We start from the raw sequence: 16052 nt of genomic DNA on the forward strand, positions 1-16052 counted from the left end.
TGATTTCCCAGAAAGCAGTTGGAAAGGCCCTGATTGCAGATGTTACAACATCTACTTTTGTAGCAGAAGCTGAAGGACTTGGGTAGAATTCCTGCCTTGATGTTGCTGAAATTCTCACTCCAATGTTGTGTCCTTCAATGCTAAACCTTCTCTCCAATTCAAAACAGTCCCTGAAATTTGATATATACTTAAGATCATATTCCACAATAGAGAGTATATATAGAGAGAGCTGCAAATTTAAAGTCTCTTTGCACACTAGTGGGCACGGACATGATTTGATTCCTGCCCTGGCTGAGTGCTAACCACAGACCTATTAAACTAAACTGTATTGCAGCCCCTACCTGTCTGTTGGTTTTCCTCCCAAGACTGAAGCCAAGAAGATATGATAGACTTCTGCATGAGCACACTTTGCCTGTGTCCCCTCGCTGAATTTCAGAGCATTTTGGACAGCTCAGAAATGCCATTTGACAAAGCTGGCCTATCTTGCGATGACAATGATACAGTTAAAAGTTTTAGTTTCCATGCCTTTATTCACTGAATTCATTTCTCATGAGTCTTTTGTAGCAGAGGTTCGACACATGGTATGCATTGAACAGTTGTGCTTGACAGAAAAAAATGGGGAAATATTTTGGTGTTTTGAGTAGATGGTTGTGCTTTTTATAACAAGGACAAGCAAGAAAAAAAAGAACAGTGAAGTTCTAGATTTCCAGGCAAACTAGCAGTTGAGAAAGTATGGAAAGATAAATTGAAAATGTGGATTTTTTTAGAATACCATATCTGGTTTCTTCTGAATACTTTTGGCATTGTCCAACACTTTGCTGCTTCCAGTTTCAACCTGGTAGAGTTTCATTTTTATTGATTTTGTGCAGGTTTTCAGTTTCATTTTCTCTTCTTCATTTATTTTAATGTATGTGTTTGTTTCCTGCATAATGATGTTATGGTTCCTGGCATAGATGCTGCAGCAATAAAACCAACCCTTATTTACTTCTTTTCTTTCTGTAAATGTTTCGGCATGATCAGTCTTCAGAAGACAACCAATCGCATTTAAAATATGCCGTCTCTTGTGAGATTGTTCCATTACACAAATTTTAAGTTAATTTTCTTCAAGATTCTAGTCAAAGAAAATAGTTATGTTTTCGCTAGTATGTCTGAGAAATGAACACAGAATTGCATGAGCATAAGTAAAGCAGATAAAATTTTAAATTTCAAATGCCAATTGGGTTCATTTGTGATAATTACTTTGCTCTACTCATGTGAATCTCCTGGCCTTTATTTGTCAACATCTTCACATCTAATTGCTCTTCTCCACCAGATTTGTTCCCTTTCTATCCTCTCTTTTACTTCTACTGTAGAAGAAGTTGTGTTTAACTTGCATCACTGTGATGGTCAAGAACTTTCCTGACTTTTTAATGTTACATCGTTTCTTTTGTTAAGATCCCAATCTATAATCTTTTATTATAGACCTGTTCTAAGCCTTGCTGTTGATATTCCAGGTCTAAGCCCTTAGAATTAGTGACTTTTGGAGCCTTATCTTGTGCAATATCATGTATATCTGTGCATGAGATCATTCTTTTCAGAATCACCAAAAGAGGAAAAAGATCTGTAGTGTTATACAGAAACAGCCTAGGCATTTGTATCTGATGCCACAGAAAAAAAATAGGGCAATTTCTTTTAACCTGTTTTTCTTTTTTGGATTTTTGTAACTCTGAATTTTAATTCTTAGTATTTATGGATTTTGTTAGGAATGCGTAACCAACAATGGAAAGAAGGAAAAATAAGGATAATGTCTCAGGTTTTGGAATAATATTTTAAAAGCATCATTTCAATTCATCTTCAAATTACTTTCATGTTTTGCAGGAGTAAGACAAAAAGGAGACTCTTCTTGTTACCTTTTTGGAGAGTGTATGTGAAGGGGAAAGGATTTTCTTTATTAAATGATACTTTTAGTAGTCTATCACTACAAAACTTTCTCTTTGTGTTAGCCAGGTGCTTTTGAAGGTCAACACTCTGTCATGCACTTTTTTATATTATGCAAAATCCTTGGATCACATGAGCAGTCTTATTGAAGAAAGATAGTTTGCAAAAACTATAAAGCCATTTATGAGATATATAGTAAGGAAGACTGCTGCTTGACATCCTATTATGAAGAAATGGAATAGCTGAATTTTCGCTGATGAATCACAGTTGTACGATGTCACCTTTCCTAAGAAAAAACTGGCCATGCATTTAATACTGATCTGAACTTAACATTTAAAAAAATAAAAAATCAGAGCATTTCCTTAAAAGGACATGAATACTTTATATTTAATAAGTACAATTTGTAAATAAAAGGATGGCTTTGTTTTCAAGCCTGTATTTATTTCAGTGTAGCCTTCTCTTAGACTCCAAACAAGAAAGACTAAATGGTATTTTAATTGCTCTTTGCAGCTGAACTTCTCAGAAAAGATTTTTGTTGTTTTGGGCTTTTCTTCCCTCCTTCTCTCTCCTTCAGTACTTTGCCTTCTGTCTATTTTTCAATCTGTACCTCTTTTTTTGATGCTGTCATATTTCAGTTCTTCATTTTTCTGCTTCATTTTACCATTTCAGAAGAATGATCAAGTTACGGCTTTCTCTAATCTCACCCCTGTCAATAAGGCTAAGGTCAGTGCAAATCCATAGCACCAGGAAGAACAACTTTCTAGAGAAATGTTGGTATTTTTATTAATTTGACAAGTATGTTTTTGTGTGTGCGACTATGAAATTCAACAACATTTTAAAAGTCCTGTTCCTTTCTCTCTTCAAGCGAGAGTTTAACTTTTTATCTAATTCAACTTGCAGTCTTGCTGGCCTCGATACAGGCGTGTGAATGGCACAATTTTTGATGGAGTCTGTGCACCATGTACATGCTTTGGTCATGCAGAATTGTGTGATGATATCACAGGAGAATGCCTGGTAAGTGTCACTGCAGGAAACTTGATGGACATGGCCAACATGAATTCAATATACCTGTGCAATTGAACCAATGACCTGTGAGACCTGAAAAACTCAAGGAAAAAAAAGCTAACAATTAACAGAACAGGTCTTTATGTTGAACTGTTGCTGAAGTTAAGGATCCTTTCATACCAAGATATGGTAACTTGTGCAGTTAAACAAAAGGAATTTTTTATTCACATAGGATTTATGTTTTGAAATAGAATCTATAGTATAAGGTATGGCATGCAGAAAGCAGCAAATATATCAATATTCTTCCATGCAAGATTTATCTCCCCGTCCCATCTGTCTTCTGCAGTGTATTCAATTTATAGCATGTAGCTGGTAACTTTGTAAACTCTGTGTTAGTATGACAAGAAAATACTGTTAATGGCTTACTTAATCTAAATTCCTACTAAACCTTGAAGAAACACTTAGTAAATTGTACTTTAGAAAAATAATAAAAGCATATGATTTGGGCTAGATAAACTTTTTTTTCTTGTAGGCTATGGAGATTTTATGCAGTTACCTACTAATTCAGCAGTTAAATCTTTGATATTATCCATAGCAAGCCTACCAGCACACCACTATTTCCAGCCTGTTCAGTAGCCTTTTGGAATGGGTGAATTATGCTGAATAGAGTGTTCTGATTAACTCAAGGGCATTTTTAGTTTTATATTGTCTGACATGGCATGAAGCTTGAAACAACATGTCTCATTTCATTAGTCTTGCAGAAACACAATTTGAGCCAGTGCCAGTTTAGTGGGATATCATACTCTCATTTCCCTGCAGAATTTCAAGCAGACTCTCTATTGTGCATGTTTCTAAATGTTCCCTTTTATTTCCTTAAGAAAAAGCTGCTGGGAAAAATCCAAAATGAAAATTCAAGCTTTTTTCAATATAATTTGGCACTTAGAATTATCACTGTTCTTCCTGTTTTGCCCATACAAGATGTTTAATTGCATTGCAGTGCAAAACAAGATATCCTTAATGTGTGGATCAGTGAATTTTTCAAATTGCTTTTTCTTGAATAGAAGCTTAAAATGATTCTCAATTTAATTATACTGTAAGCCTTAAAGAAGTACCTAGGATGAAAAATATGTATGACATGACAGTCATGTTTTGAATCCTTCACTTATGTGCAATAAAAATGTTTATCACTAGGGTAATATGGATTTGTGTTTCTCAGCAAAGATAAAATTTATTGCATTAATGACCATAGCCTCCAGCTATGATGTCTATAACATTAGTGTGGGATAAAATCAATTAACAGAAAAGAAAGGGAAGGGAGAATCCTGTTTAAGGTATATCTATCATAACTATTGACTATTTTGCTTAGGGATGCATAGCCAGATGCAAGTTCTGAAGTTGCTTCCTTCTGTGTCCAAGTTTTAGCCCTTGCACAAGTTCCCTCTTTATTTTTGTCTGTAGCACCAGCCTGCATATGACAGAAGGCCGTATAGTTGCATTCTGTAGTGCTTTTGGGCTTTTCAGCTGATGTGAACTATTGACTGAGACAGTAGAGCTCCCCCTTCTGATGTTTCAGGGGTGCTAGTGTAAAGATAACAGCTCTGGCAAGGAAGTGGAAAATAACCAATTGAAAATGTACTTTAATCTATATATGTTATCAAGCATTCTGTGTTCTGTCTGAGCATATACTAGATCATGCTATAAAGAAGAGGTGCACAGGGAGCTTAAAATCAGTTCTGGATTTTCTTGCAGCTTACTTTGAAAACACTGTAAGTAAAGTTAGATTGGTTAGTATCCATGCAGTCTGTTAAATGCTGCTATTTAATTTGGATCATAAGCCTTTTGAAGTGAAAGAGAGAGAAGTCTGAATGCTGAAAAGAGAAATGTTTCACATCAAAGGCATTCCTTCCATTGAGTTTTACACAGGCTTTTGGCCTCCTTATTATTATTCATGGTGTTTTTTCAGTAATACAACAGACAATTTAGGCACCTAATTTATTGATATGATACTTCTTTTTGCTCTTCCTTAGCTTTGTAGTTGAAAAGCAGCTGAAATATGTTTTTGACTCATGATAAAAGCTCAAATCATCTGCTTCAACATAGGCCTGTTATAAAAAGCTCATTTTAACGCCTATCTAGCAGTAACCTGCAAAGCCCTTTGATCCCCACAGCAACCATATAGAAAGCTGCATGATACATCATTCTCATTACCATTGTGATATACGCATAACTGCCTTGGTACACAGGGCAAGTTCTAACATTCAGAAATACTCTTTTGTAGTGTTACATACACACTTTTATGGTAGCTTTAGGAGGTTGGTTAAACCTAAGCATTGTGAAAAGCAAACACATTTCAAGGTGTTTCATTCATTGCAGGGTACTACGTTCCTATTAGTAAGCCCAGAGAAAGCAGATCTTTCTCCCCTAAGATATGCTCAAATTGCTAAGTCAGCAGTCCCCAGTGGCATCCATTTTGTATTTTATTCCTTTGTGTGGAAATGGCATATGCCATGTAGATTGAGGCCAGTGTCAGAGCTAGTGGACATATGCTTTAGACAGTGTTCATCACAAGATCGACAAAATGTCTTCACCCATCTTCATATACACAGTAACAAAGTGATACATCCTAAGCTAAATGCAGTGTAGGCTATACCACAAGTGAAAATTACGTAAAGCCTCTGCAGCACCCTGACTGCATTTTTAACACCAGGAAAGGGAATTGTGCATGCAATCTTGATATTATGGTAGATTGAAAATGCCATAAGAGCATATTCATGCTTCTGAAGATATAATACCACTGTCTGGTCTAGATGGCTAGGGAATATACTAAAATAGGCACCCAGGCTTACTCTTTTGCTTTCTTTAACTAGCTTAAACTAGCAGCTTCCCTGGTTGTCTCTGTGACAGATATCATGAGGAAGGGCAGCGGCATGCCAAAGGCACTATCTTGGACTTAGACATACTCCCTGATGAAAGTTTTATTTTTATCGCTAGCCTTCTATTCAGACTGTTTCTTTCCATATTCATATACACTCAGCTGCATATGCAGCTAAGCAGGAGTGGTTTTCAGTGTGAATTTAGGGTTCCCTGATGCTGGGCATAAAGCATTTATGGGTTAATTTGGTTTCTTCTGAGGGGAAGAGAGCTGGTTTGGTAGGAGATGGTGGGAAACACATTCCAGGACATAAGCAATAAAGTCTTTGGGCAACAAGGTCTGAGTTGTACATAAAATTTTGGACAAAAATAAATTTCACAGTCTTAGTCAGAGGTTGTCTAAGTGAAGTTTAATGGTGTTTGGAGATCAAAGACGTCCAGAAAATTCATGCATTCAAAATAGTTTGAGATCCAGTACCTGGAATTTGGAAGCATAAAGATTTGGGCATAAAATCGTTCCTGGCCACAAAGTTTATGGATCTGTGGAACAAGGCATTGATTTTAACAAAAGCACTAGATCAATGTGTTGGAACAAACTATATTTCCAAGGGAGAAGAAGAAAGTGTATGTAATATACTGACCACGTTAGGGACAGTTGATCATGACCTTCTTTATACCCAGTCTCGTGACACAAAAAAATGATTAAATGTTCCCACGAACATGAAATTAAGACTTTGCAGGCTTAAGCATGTTTTAAGGAAATAATCTCAGTATAATTAGTCATTGCTCAAACTAGATGTTGCTCAAAATCATTGCTGTACATTTGGCAAGTTTCAAACTGAGGTTCAACCAGTTGATATCAAGAAAACACAAATTTTTCATGCATATTGACAATGTCTTTAGAAGGGCTAATAACTCGTATACTTCAGTACCTAAACTGATCTATAAATTTGGCAAATTACTATGAAGTTTAATGCATCACTGAAGAGAACAGGCAGATTATGTCACATCTACATACTACATAATCCTTGTTCATTGTCCTGCAAAATCCAGACTGGCCCAGGGAGAAGAGTATAGGACCACATAAGATCGTTATTTCTCAACTAAACTAACATAAACACAGTGCAGTGTATGCTCAGATTTTGGTACTATATGTGTGGGGTTCTTTTCTTTTTTGTTTTTAAATTTATTGATTCATGGTGACGAAGTAAGCAGATACAGAGATCTGGATTGAGGAGAATTAGACACAGTAGGTGGAAATGACTGATGTTAGAGTTTCAGAAAGTAATTCATCAAAGAGAAGAAGGTCAGCACTTTGTAACATGAATTGTTTTCCTACAAAATGGAAGGTTTCTGGTCTTTTACTTAAAAGAAGCGGAAGCTGCAAATACCATTCTGTAAGAGATGCGTAGCTTTAAAATACTGTGTTAGCTCTTCTCACTTTAATAACATCCTTGACATATAAGCCGTTCATATTCTTCAGAAACATGTCTGAGGATATTTAAAGCTAAACTTAACACAAAAGAAGAATCCATTATTTTTCAGAAAAAATACAAATAATTTGACATGATGCCTTAAAAAAGTTGAATTGCAAAGGATTTTTCTTTTGAAACACTTAAATGATTTTTGTCACATCTTCTTTTAAAAGCATATCTTAATGTTCCCAGCTACTTTTTCGGTATGGCCGGTAGATTCTTTTTAAATGACAGCACTTGAAGTAACAATCAAATGGACTTAAATTACCTAATGAAGTAGAATTTAACCCAGCTGACGGTTCTAAAGCCATAATTTTATTTGACTATGTGTCTCAATAGTTGGTATTAGCTCACAATCTACAAAATATGTGAAAATATAATATTGTGACTAATGCTTTCATTTCAAAGATATGCTGCTTGTATACACAAGCAATAAGAAAGCACCCATTAAAACAGCAAACAGTATTTCTGGAGACAGATGCTTTTGACTCCAGTGCGCTCTTGACTGAAACGGGTATTGTGCTTTTTCAGCTGCCCAAATGTATGGTACTGGCTATGCAGAGCACAATGCAAAAAAACTTTGTTCAAATCATTGCAATCCTGGAAAGTAATGATGAAGAAATCAGTGTTCCTTAGAATAGTGCCATTTTCTTTATCCTTCATTGAGGATACATTATGTCTTTCAGACAGTAGGGCTGTTAAATATCAGTCAGTGCCATATGCATGCCTTATTAAAATGAGAAAACAATTTTAAAGTGTTCTTAAAAATATTTTTAAATTAAATTATAAGTTTGGAAATACCTGCACCTTTAAAAAAACACCAAACAAACCCTCAAGAGTTCTTAAGCAGCAGCTTGGGTGTAACAGATTCTAGATTTGATCTGGCCCATTATCTAAATCAGATCAGAACACATCCCATTAAATAAAATCTCTCTTATGGCTTTCATTTTGGCCTTTTCAAGTTGCCATATGCTTTTTCAGTCTATACCCAAGCACATCAAGATGGCATTTAAGAGCCAAAAACATTTCTGCTGCTTTCTCTGTTTTTAGCCCTGTGAAAGGGCTACACTTGGGTATCTTGTGGCAAATAGCCGTGAAAGGAAGAGTGTGGTGTGCTAAAAATGTAGCAAAAAAGGGAAAGAGTTTAAGCCAGAAAACTTATGTGCTGAGCCCATCATGGATCCTGCCAAATTACTTAGAGTTTCTAAATCTTATATGGTGAGGGGGAAGAAGAGTAGAAGGGGTAATTACTCTTTAAAACTCGGTTCTTACCAGTCATCATGGGAAGCCTGTTCTCGGAGGACCAATTCCCATTCTGCCAAAAGATCATTTACTTTGAGATCAGGCCAAAGGTTATATACAAAAATGCAGATCTAGTGCTGCCATTTTTATGTTGGATGTTTCATGTGCTCCGATAAACTGTCTCTTGTATTATGAAAGCCAGTCATACAGAACACAAACTGTTGGTTAGAGCCCTATATACAGTATACTCATCTTTGTTTCTACTCATAAAATACAGTCTGGATGCTATTCTAGCAAACAAGTATTAATTAAGTAATTCAGGCTTTGCTACTGTTCACAAGTATATTTAATATACTGCTAGCCATATACCTTGTAAAAGGAGGTTATTTAGATGTGAAATGTAATAATTCAGTTTTATAAATTATATGGTCTAGGCTGTATTTCTGGGATCAACATCTGAAAACTGTCATAAAATATGGCCTGTTGCAAGACTGCAATACTAAACCTGTTTTGTGGTGCTTTCAAGGTTGGTTTTCTTTAAGCAAGCTGAAACAATAATGCAGCTGTGATATGGTGGAAAGATAAAGGTCTGCAGTTAAATATCCTTTTTGTTTTACACAGACAAAAATTATCCAAAAGAACACAAATACCTGACACATACAAAGCACTGATTGTGACAGCTAACCTCTAGAACTGTTTCTCAACCAGCAGCAGAAAACTAGAATATATTTTGCAGACCTCATACAATCGTGTTGAAAGGATGGGCTAGGTGAATGACCTTCAAGGACTTTCCATATATAAGTTCTCTAATTGTGAATTTGTACTTCTCATCTTCTGTTTAGGACTGCAAACACAACACAGGTGGTTCATATTGTGATAAATGTCTTCCTGGCTTCTATGGTGATCCTACTAAAGGGACAGCTGAAGACTGTCAGTTGTGTGCTTGCCCCCTAAATCTACCTTCTAATAAGTAAGAGGTGTATTTATTGCATATAATACTTTTTCACTTAGTAAATTGCATAACTTTTTAATTTATACTTTTGCATGTACAGTTGAGATTTTTTGTGTTTTAATCAAATAATATATTCTGCAGTATAAACTTACTCTCTTTTTACAGTTGTACAGAGTGTTTAGCTTCACAGAGAGGCAAAGATCAAAACAAAAGCTGGAAGAGACTAGGCTAAAAAGAACAAAACAGAATTTGGATGACTGCTCTTTGAATCAATAACTAGTGTTTGCTTTTCTGTCCTCCTTAAGAGTAGTTGTTTCTAATTTTAAAGCTGATTTTACAAATTTGGCATGTGGGGTTTTTAAATAATTGAATTTAAAATAATTTTATGTTGGTCAGATAAAAGAGTGATTTTTTCTGCTTTTAATTTTCCTTTTCTTTCTGTCAACATTCAGTGATAGTGTTGATTTGTTTGGAGTCTAAATTCAGCCTTAGATCTTGCAAGTGAAAATATTTGTCAGCATATCTCAGAATAATCACTATAAGCTTGGTTTAAGTAAAAATAATAGTGAAAAGTTAATCAAAACTCTGATCTAAGAACAACTGTTTCCTTCATTACAAAAGCTTGTCTGTGCTACTTGCTACCTATATTTAATAGACCAAGTGGCTTGAACATTTTTTCATTGGTTGTTGTCCCAGTCAGTTCCTGGAAAATAACAACACCAAAATCATTTGACATGATGTAGTTGAAGAAAACTGTTCTGAATCTTGTTTGGTTAGCTTTTCTTGTGCATATAAAAAAAAAATGGAAATTGTGTATCAGTTTGAATTAGCGCATTTGGTTTATGCCATTCAGTATGGCTTCAGAGAAAAGGAGCCCTGGTGCAAGTAGCACATGTCCACATTACACAGAAGAGCTGCTGTGGTGTAAAACATACAGTAATTGTTCAGGAAGATCAGGAACTGTTGAGTATGTGCCTGACGTTTGCAGTGGTAACTAATGCTTGTCCAATTGGATGTGTTTCCCTTCTGAAAAGAATCACTGTTAGTCCATATAAGAATTTCAGAAGGATGGTAGGATTGTACTGAAGATTGTAAACTATGCACAGAGGCTGCCCCATCCCAAGCTCTTCACTTAGAAGTTTTAAGTGGCTATAGGAGCTGATAAATCCACTGGAATAATTTTTTTTTTCCTCCCTTCAGCCCTGCATCTTCTATTTCACCCCATTTTTCCCCAAATATAAGTCAGATTCTGTCAATGAAATGCACTTTACTATTTAAGAATATAAAGAGTACTTCTTCAGGTTTTACAGGGTCAAATGCACGGCTACCACCCACACAGAGAGGGAGCTCTGCAAGATGCAAGTAAAGAAGAGAACATCATCTGAATGGCAGTGGAGGCTACATAAGGCACAGATGAACCAGATTTTGCTCTGAAGTAGTTCAGGCTAATGCTGTTGCCTACAGTGGCATTGTTTCCTATTAAAATTGCACTGATCAGGGCACGAATAATCTAAGGACTTAGCAGAAATTCCAGGGGACTGTAGAATGGGAGCCTGCTTTCCTGTTAGCACAGCTCTTCAGTTGGTTTTATTAGATATACGTGCATTTATTATGTCTGCTGCTCAGGCATGGTTCCTCTGACGTCCTCATTGCTTTCACATACTTAGTATTTCCATACATAGTTAATTAATTCTCTTTCTCTTGTTTGAGAACACTGTACTGACAGCAGGAGAAACACTATCACATTTATATCTTGTGCAGATGTGCAACAAACCAAGTCAAATAGATTGAATTTAGGTTTTTATTGGCAAAATGCCTGGAGACCTCTATTACGTATTCATCGGAATTCTGGCTGCTTAACTTTCCTTTGTTGAAATTGCATAAGAGAGTCCCCTTTTTAATACCTAGTTTTCTTGAAAAATACAGGTACAAAACAAACACAGAATATAAATGTTCTTGGACTGTGAAACTGTGGGAGTCCTGAACCCTACAAAGTTTAGCCCTGCATTAGAATTGTGCAATACCTTCCTGTTTCTAAAATGGACAAAAGCAAAACTCTGAACAACACCCTCAAGCTTTATAGAATTCATTGTAAGGTTCAAGCTCTCATGTCTTTACAGTTCTAGACCAATCATTAAATTTGTTTATGAGGAAAAAAAAAGAGGCTGTTAGAGATTTAGTGTGTTACCTGAAGGCTGTTAAAATACTCATTTTTCTTTCTTACTTAGTTGGCAATGAGTTTGGTATGCTAGGGATAATATATGTAAACATTTCAGATTCTTTCACACATCCTTCACATGAAAAATAAAGGAATTACTACCAAGCTCATGTCACTGTACAGATATAGTATATGTCAAGTTATTTCTGAATAACCTAACAAGTGACTAATTTATGTACAAATGATTACAAATAACTGTCTATAGATTTTAATTTCTGTAGTATTTAATTCCTAACGTGGCGTGACAGAGCAGAGCATCTGTAGGTCTGTAAGCTTATTATTAAGTTCCTGGTGCATAGAGAATACTGTCCATGCAATGAACCTCTGAGATATATTTCTATTACGAAATTATTTTTGTCTTTTATAGCTGCATCTTATTTCTTTATGATGTTTCTAATGGTTCCCATCACCATTTTCACACCTCCTGAGTCTTTTTCTTTTCAATGCCACATAAGGTGGAGGAGAACTGTTCTATCCATTTTAGAAATGTGGTGATGATGGTGGTGTTCTATAGTTAACTTAAGCTGATTTAACTGCTGCTCATTCCCTCTCCTGTTTCCTAATAGCAGCAGTTTCCATATGCAATCATTGAAGCCAATCATAAAACTGCCGTCTGAAGCACAACAGTGGTAAACGACTTGCCATATGTTAGAAAAGAACACTTGGCCAAATCAGGAAACTAAATTTCTCTAAGCTTGTTTTCTAGATCCTGGGCTATATTTTCCTCTTTTTGCATGTATCTCCATATTTGTACTTATATGATGCAAATGAGATCAATACCTGTATTATAAATGGCATATGTAATGCATGCTTGACTTCTTCATCTTATCTCTTCTCATTAATGCATCACTCTTACAAACTGTTTTAACATTCTTAGTCTTTAAGGACCTTCAAATAAACTAATTTTTTTTCCATAGAAATTATCAGACATACTACTACATAGTTTTTTCTAGATAATTACTGCTTTTCTCTTGAAGTGGCAATAAATTTAATATGGGTAATGATGACCCTGACAGGAATATTTTGTCACTGGAAATGGGGGATAGAAGGTATCTCACTCAGCCTGGGAAGGTAACAAGTAAATAGCATATGAACTAGGAATTCGGGTTGGTCTCAGAATTTTAATACTTTCTTGGAGAATTAAATAAACACTTAGTCCCAAGAGATGTTTTCTATAACATACTTGTAAACTTTTAGGAAGCCCTGTCTCCTGACATAGACCTATCACATATATACCCATACTGTGTATTTGTACTTGTCCCATGTCCTGATTGGTATTAATGTGGTTAACCTTATGTAAAAACTGAAAAGAGAGATGATGAATCAAGAGGGACTAAGATTTTTTGGAAGCTTGTTTTGACAGATCAATACACACTGTTCATCAGTATTTATCACTAGTGAGTAATGAGATTCTAAATAATCAGGACAATAAACTCTTCTTTTCTCACCCTGCTATCACATATTTCCTTTATGGTATGCAGATGGGAATTTCTGAATATATTATGTTTAGTGTGGAGATGGGGACTGACTGTTAAATCAGAGAAAGAATCAAAGGGTGCTAGGTCTGAGCATAACCCTTATAACATGGAAATTCTACTATTTATTATTATTGCTTAGTAATAATAAGTACTTAATTATTATTATTATTATCTTTAAAAATTATGCAGTTGAATACAGAGGTCTTGGTGGAACTGTGATACAGTCAATCTTGTGCAATGCTATAATGAACTGTGATAGCATCTCCACAAAGTTTCCCATATAGCTCTTAGAGTAAGGTTGGGACTGACAAGCAGGATCTTATTTGAAATAAGTCAGGTGCTGCCGATTAGGTTCAATGATAACGTGTGCCTCCATTGAAAATTGCTTTCATTGGTATTTAAAAATAGAATGCACAATTATTGTTTCTTCAACTGGGTCCTCATGCATTCGTGAATCTATTCTTAATTGAATGACATTGCAAAATAACACAAATATAATCCTTATGGGAAAGAGGAAAATCCCAATACCTGTCTATGTTTACTGGACCTGACCTTCCCACATTTTTCTTATTGATCTCTTATGTCTATGGGATAACTTGCCCTATGACAGACAGGGTATTTATAAATGGAAATAATCTATAACAGAATAAAGAGGTCAGATCATAGGATGGATGACTCCTGAGAAGTGAGGTCCAGTCACCAGCAGGTAGTCATGTTACATGATCCTAATTAATCTTTTCTGTCTTCCCTGTGCCTATTATTTTCCAGAAACTTTCATTGTATATCCTGCTTTAATTTATCCAAGGTCAGATTATATCTATTTGTTATTATCGTACCATGAACTTTTACCTTGAATATACCTTCCTTCTGATGTCTTTGTTACAGCAACTGTATTCCTTGTCAACTTCTATTTTCCTAGGTTACAAAAGATAAGTCTAGTGTCTTCTTGTTAGATAGGTGATTTGTTTTCCTGTTGTGAATAGTCACTCCACTATTCACCTGCTGCCATTCTTTTCTTTTTTTTTTTCCTTTCTCTATTTTACTATTTGGCTGACCAGAATTGATTATCATTATTTATATAAGGCCCTGTAAAGGTGCTCATATGTCTCTGTCTCTAATAATCATTCCAGAATGATAAAAGTACAGCTTGCCTTTTCTTCTTTGCGGTGTCATTTAGGGTGTCAGGAGGTTTCTTCTCAAAAGTGTGTTAAGGGAGAAAGACTACAGAAACCAAAATACTAAACAGTGAAGGAGCAGAGTTCAAAGTTAAACACAGACATTGAAAGGTGGAGCTTGCAAATGCCTACGGTAGCCTTATTTATTAAAAAAAAAAGAAAAAAGAGAGAAGGCTAAAAATAAGTACAGCATAGCAAAGAGGTAAAGCTTTCTACTCTGCAAACTATTCTTAAACTTCGATGTGCCTCTCTGGCCTGCTGCTTGAAGTCATTGGCACTCGTTTTACTCAAATGCGTTCTCTGGGAAGCTGCACCAGATATTTCCCTTTTTGCCCCTCCCCTTTCTTGTTCACTGGGTTCCTTTCACAGCCGATTATACACAAAGTTAACTGAGCTTTCAAATCAGTTGTCCTTCAGAAAGATTTATATAGGGGCCACATTGTGGCATAGATTGTTTGCCAGGCCCTCGGGGGCACAAACAAACAGCTGTACATTCCTGCCTTTCTAATGGTATCCAGACCACTCGGTGGCAGGCTCAAGTCCCGTAATAACAGGCTATTGGGATGCTGCCATCCGTTACTCTATATTCAGTGTCGCAGAAATAGCAGGGTCATTCCAAATTCAATTTGCTGGAGTCAAACTTAAGCCTTATGTCCTAGGCTAGCGTCACTTTTCCTGGGCACTATTTTGCAAATTAACGATCTCTGAAGTGGGAAGAGAGCTATGCTGCTAACCATCTTTTCTTTATGTTTCTTCCTTGTCCCTCTTCTTACCCAATATCAACAACACAGCTTTAGCCCAACATGCCATTTTGACCGAAGTCATGGATTAATATGCGACGAATGCCCGGCTGGGTATGTGGGACCACGCTGTGAAAGGTAAGCAAGCACCATGCTTTTAACCATATGTGATCTGAAACAAAAGTACTGATCACATGGAACTGTTCTACCTTTTTATTACTTCCCCTTCTCATCCCCGTTCCTGTGTTCTGAAACTCACTGAAGAAATTCCTGTGCATCTTCTTCTGATATCGTGTCCATGCATTTGTATATTTCTAGTGCTTGTTTTATTACTTTATGGTAAAGTGCTAAGCTTCCAAGAAGTATTTGCTGAGAAGTAAAAGTCTTTTTTTAAAAAGTTTCTTCCAGCTTTTCTGTCTGTCACTCTTCTGAAATTTTTATATTTTCAGTCTTTTGTCATTTGAAAGTTTAGAGTATGGTGAATCAAATATGCAATAAATTACTGACACCTCTTTTAGAGAAGTTAATATGCAGTGAAAATACAGGTCTTCTATTAAGTTGTTTGCTGATTTGAATTATTTTTGAAAAGAATATTTTACATTTTTGTTGCTTCTAGTTTCCTGTTGCAGTCTTTATTTAGTAAGTAGAAGCAACTAGGTTTTAATGACAAAAAAGATAATTCTTCTTGGTCAAATACATAGAAAAACTCAATATATATTTCCTACAGTTATTACTACCCATACAAAAGACAAATAAAAAAAATACATCTCGTCTGTCTTTGGCTATGACAGGTCTGAGTGACATGTTAGTACTGAGAGAGAAAGTTCTCTCCCCTTCTTATAAGTTGTTACACTGAAAGGATCACATGGAGAATTTAAATGAATCAGAAGGCTAGTGTGAGTGCTGGTGCTAAGCTCCCAGGAACCCCCTTCCACAGGAGACGAGACCACATAGACAAGGGATATCATCACTGTGTCTG

General features: G+C 35.8%; 1 protein-coding gene across 9 annotated transcripts in view; it reads left to right on the top strand.

Moving 5' to 3' along the window:
* Positions 1–16052, top strand: part of LAMA2 (laminin subunit alpha 2) — a 375334-nt gene that overhangs the window by 214919 nt on the left and 144363 nt on the right. For all 9 annotated transcript variants that reach the window (XM_075035675.1, XM_075035668.1, XM_075035670.1 and 6 more), the window contains 3 exons: positions 2818–2931; positions 9353–9480; positions 15125–15211. In XM_075035675.1, coding sequence (XP_074891776.1) covers positions 2818–2931; positions 9353–9480; positions 15125–15211 — 329 coding nt within the window. The remainder of the gene's footprint in view (positions 1–2817; positions 2932–9352; positions 9481–15124; positions 15212–16052) is intronic.

This window comes from Buteo buteo, chromosome 9 (assembly GCF_964188355.1).
Source record: "Buteo buteo chromosome 9, bButBut1.hap1.1, whole genome shotgun sequence".
In the NCBI taxonomy this organism is placed as follows: Eukaryota; Metazoa; Chordata; class Aves; order Accipitriformes; family Accipitridae; genus Buteo; species Buteo buteo.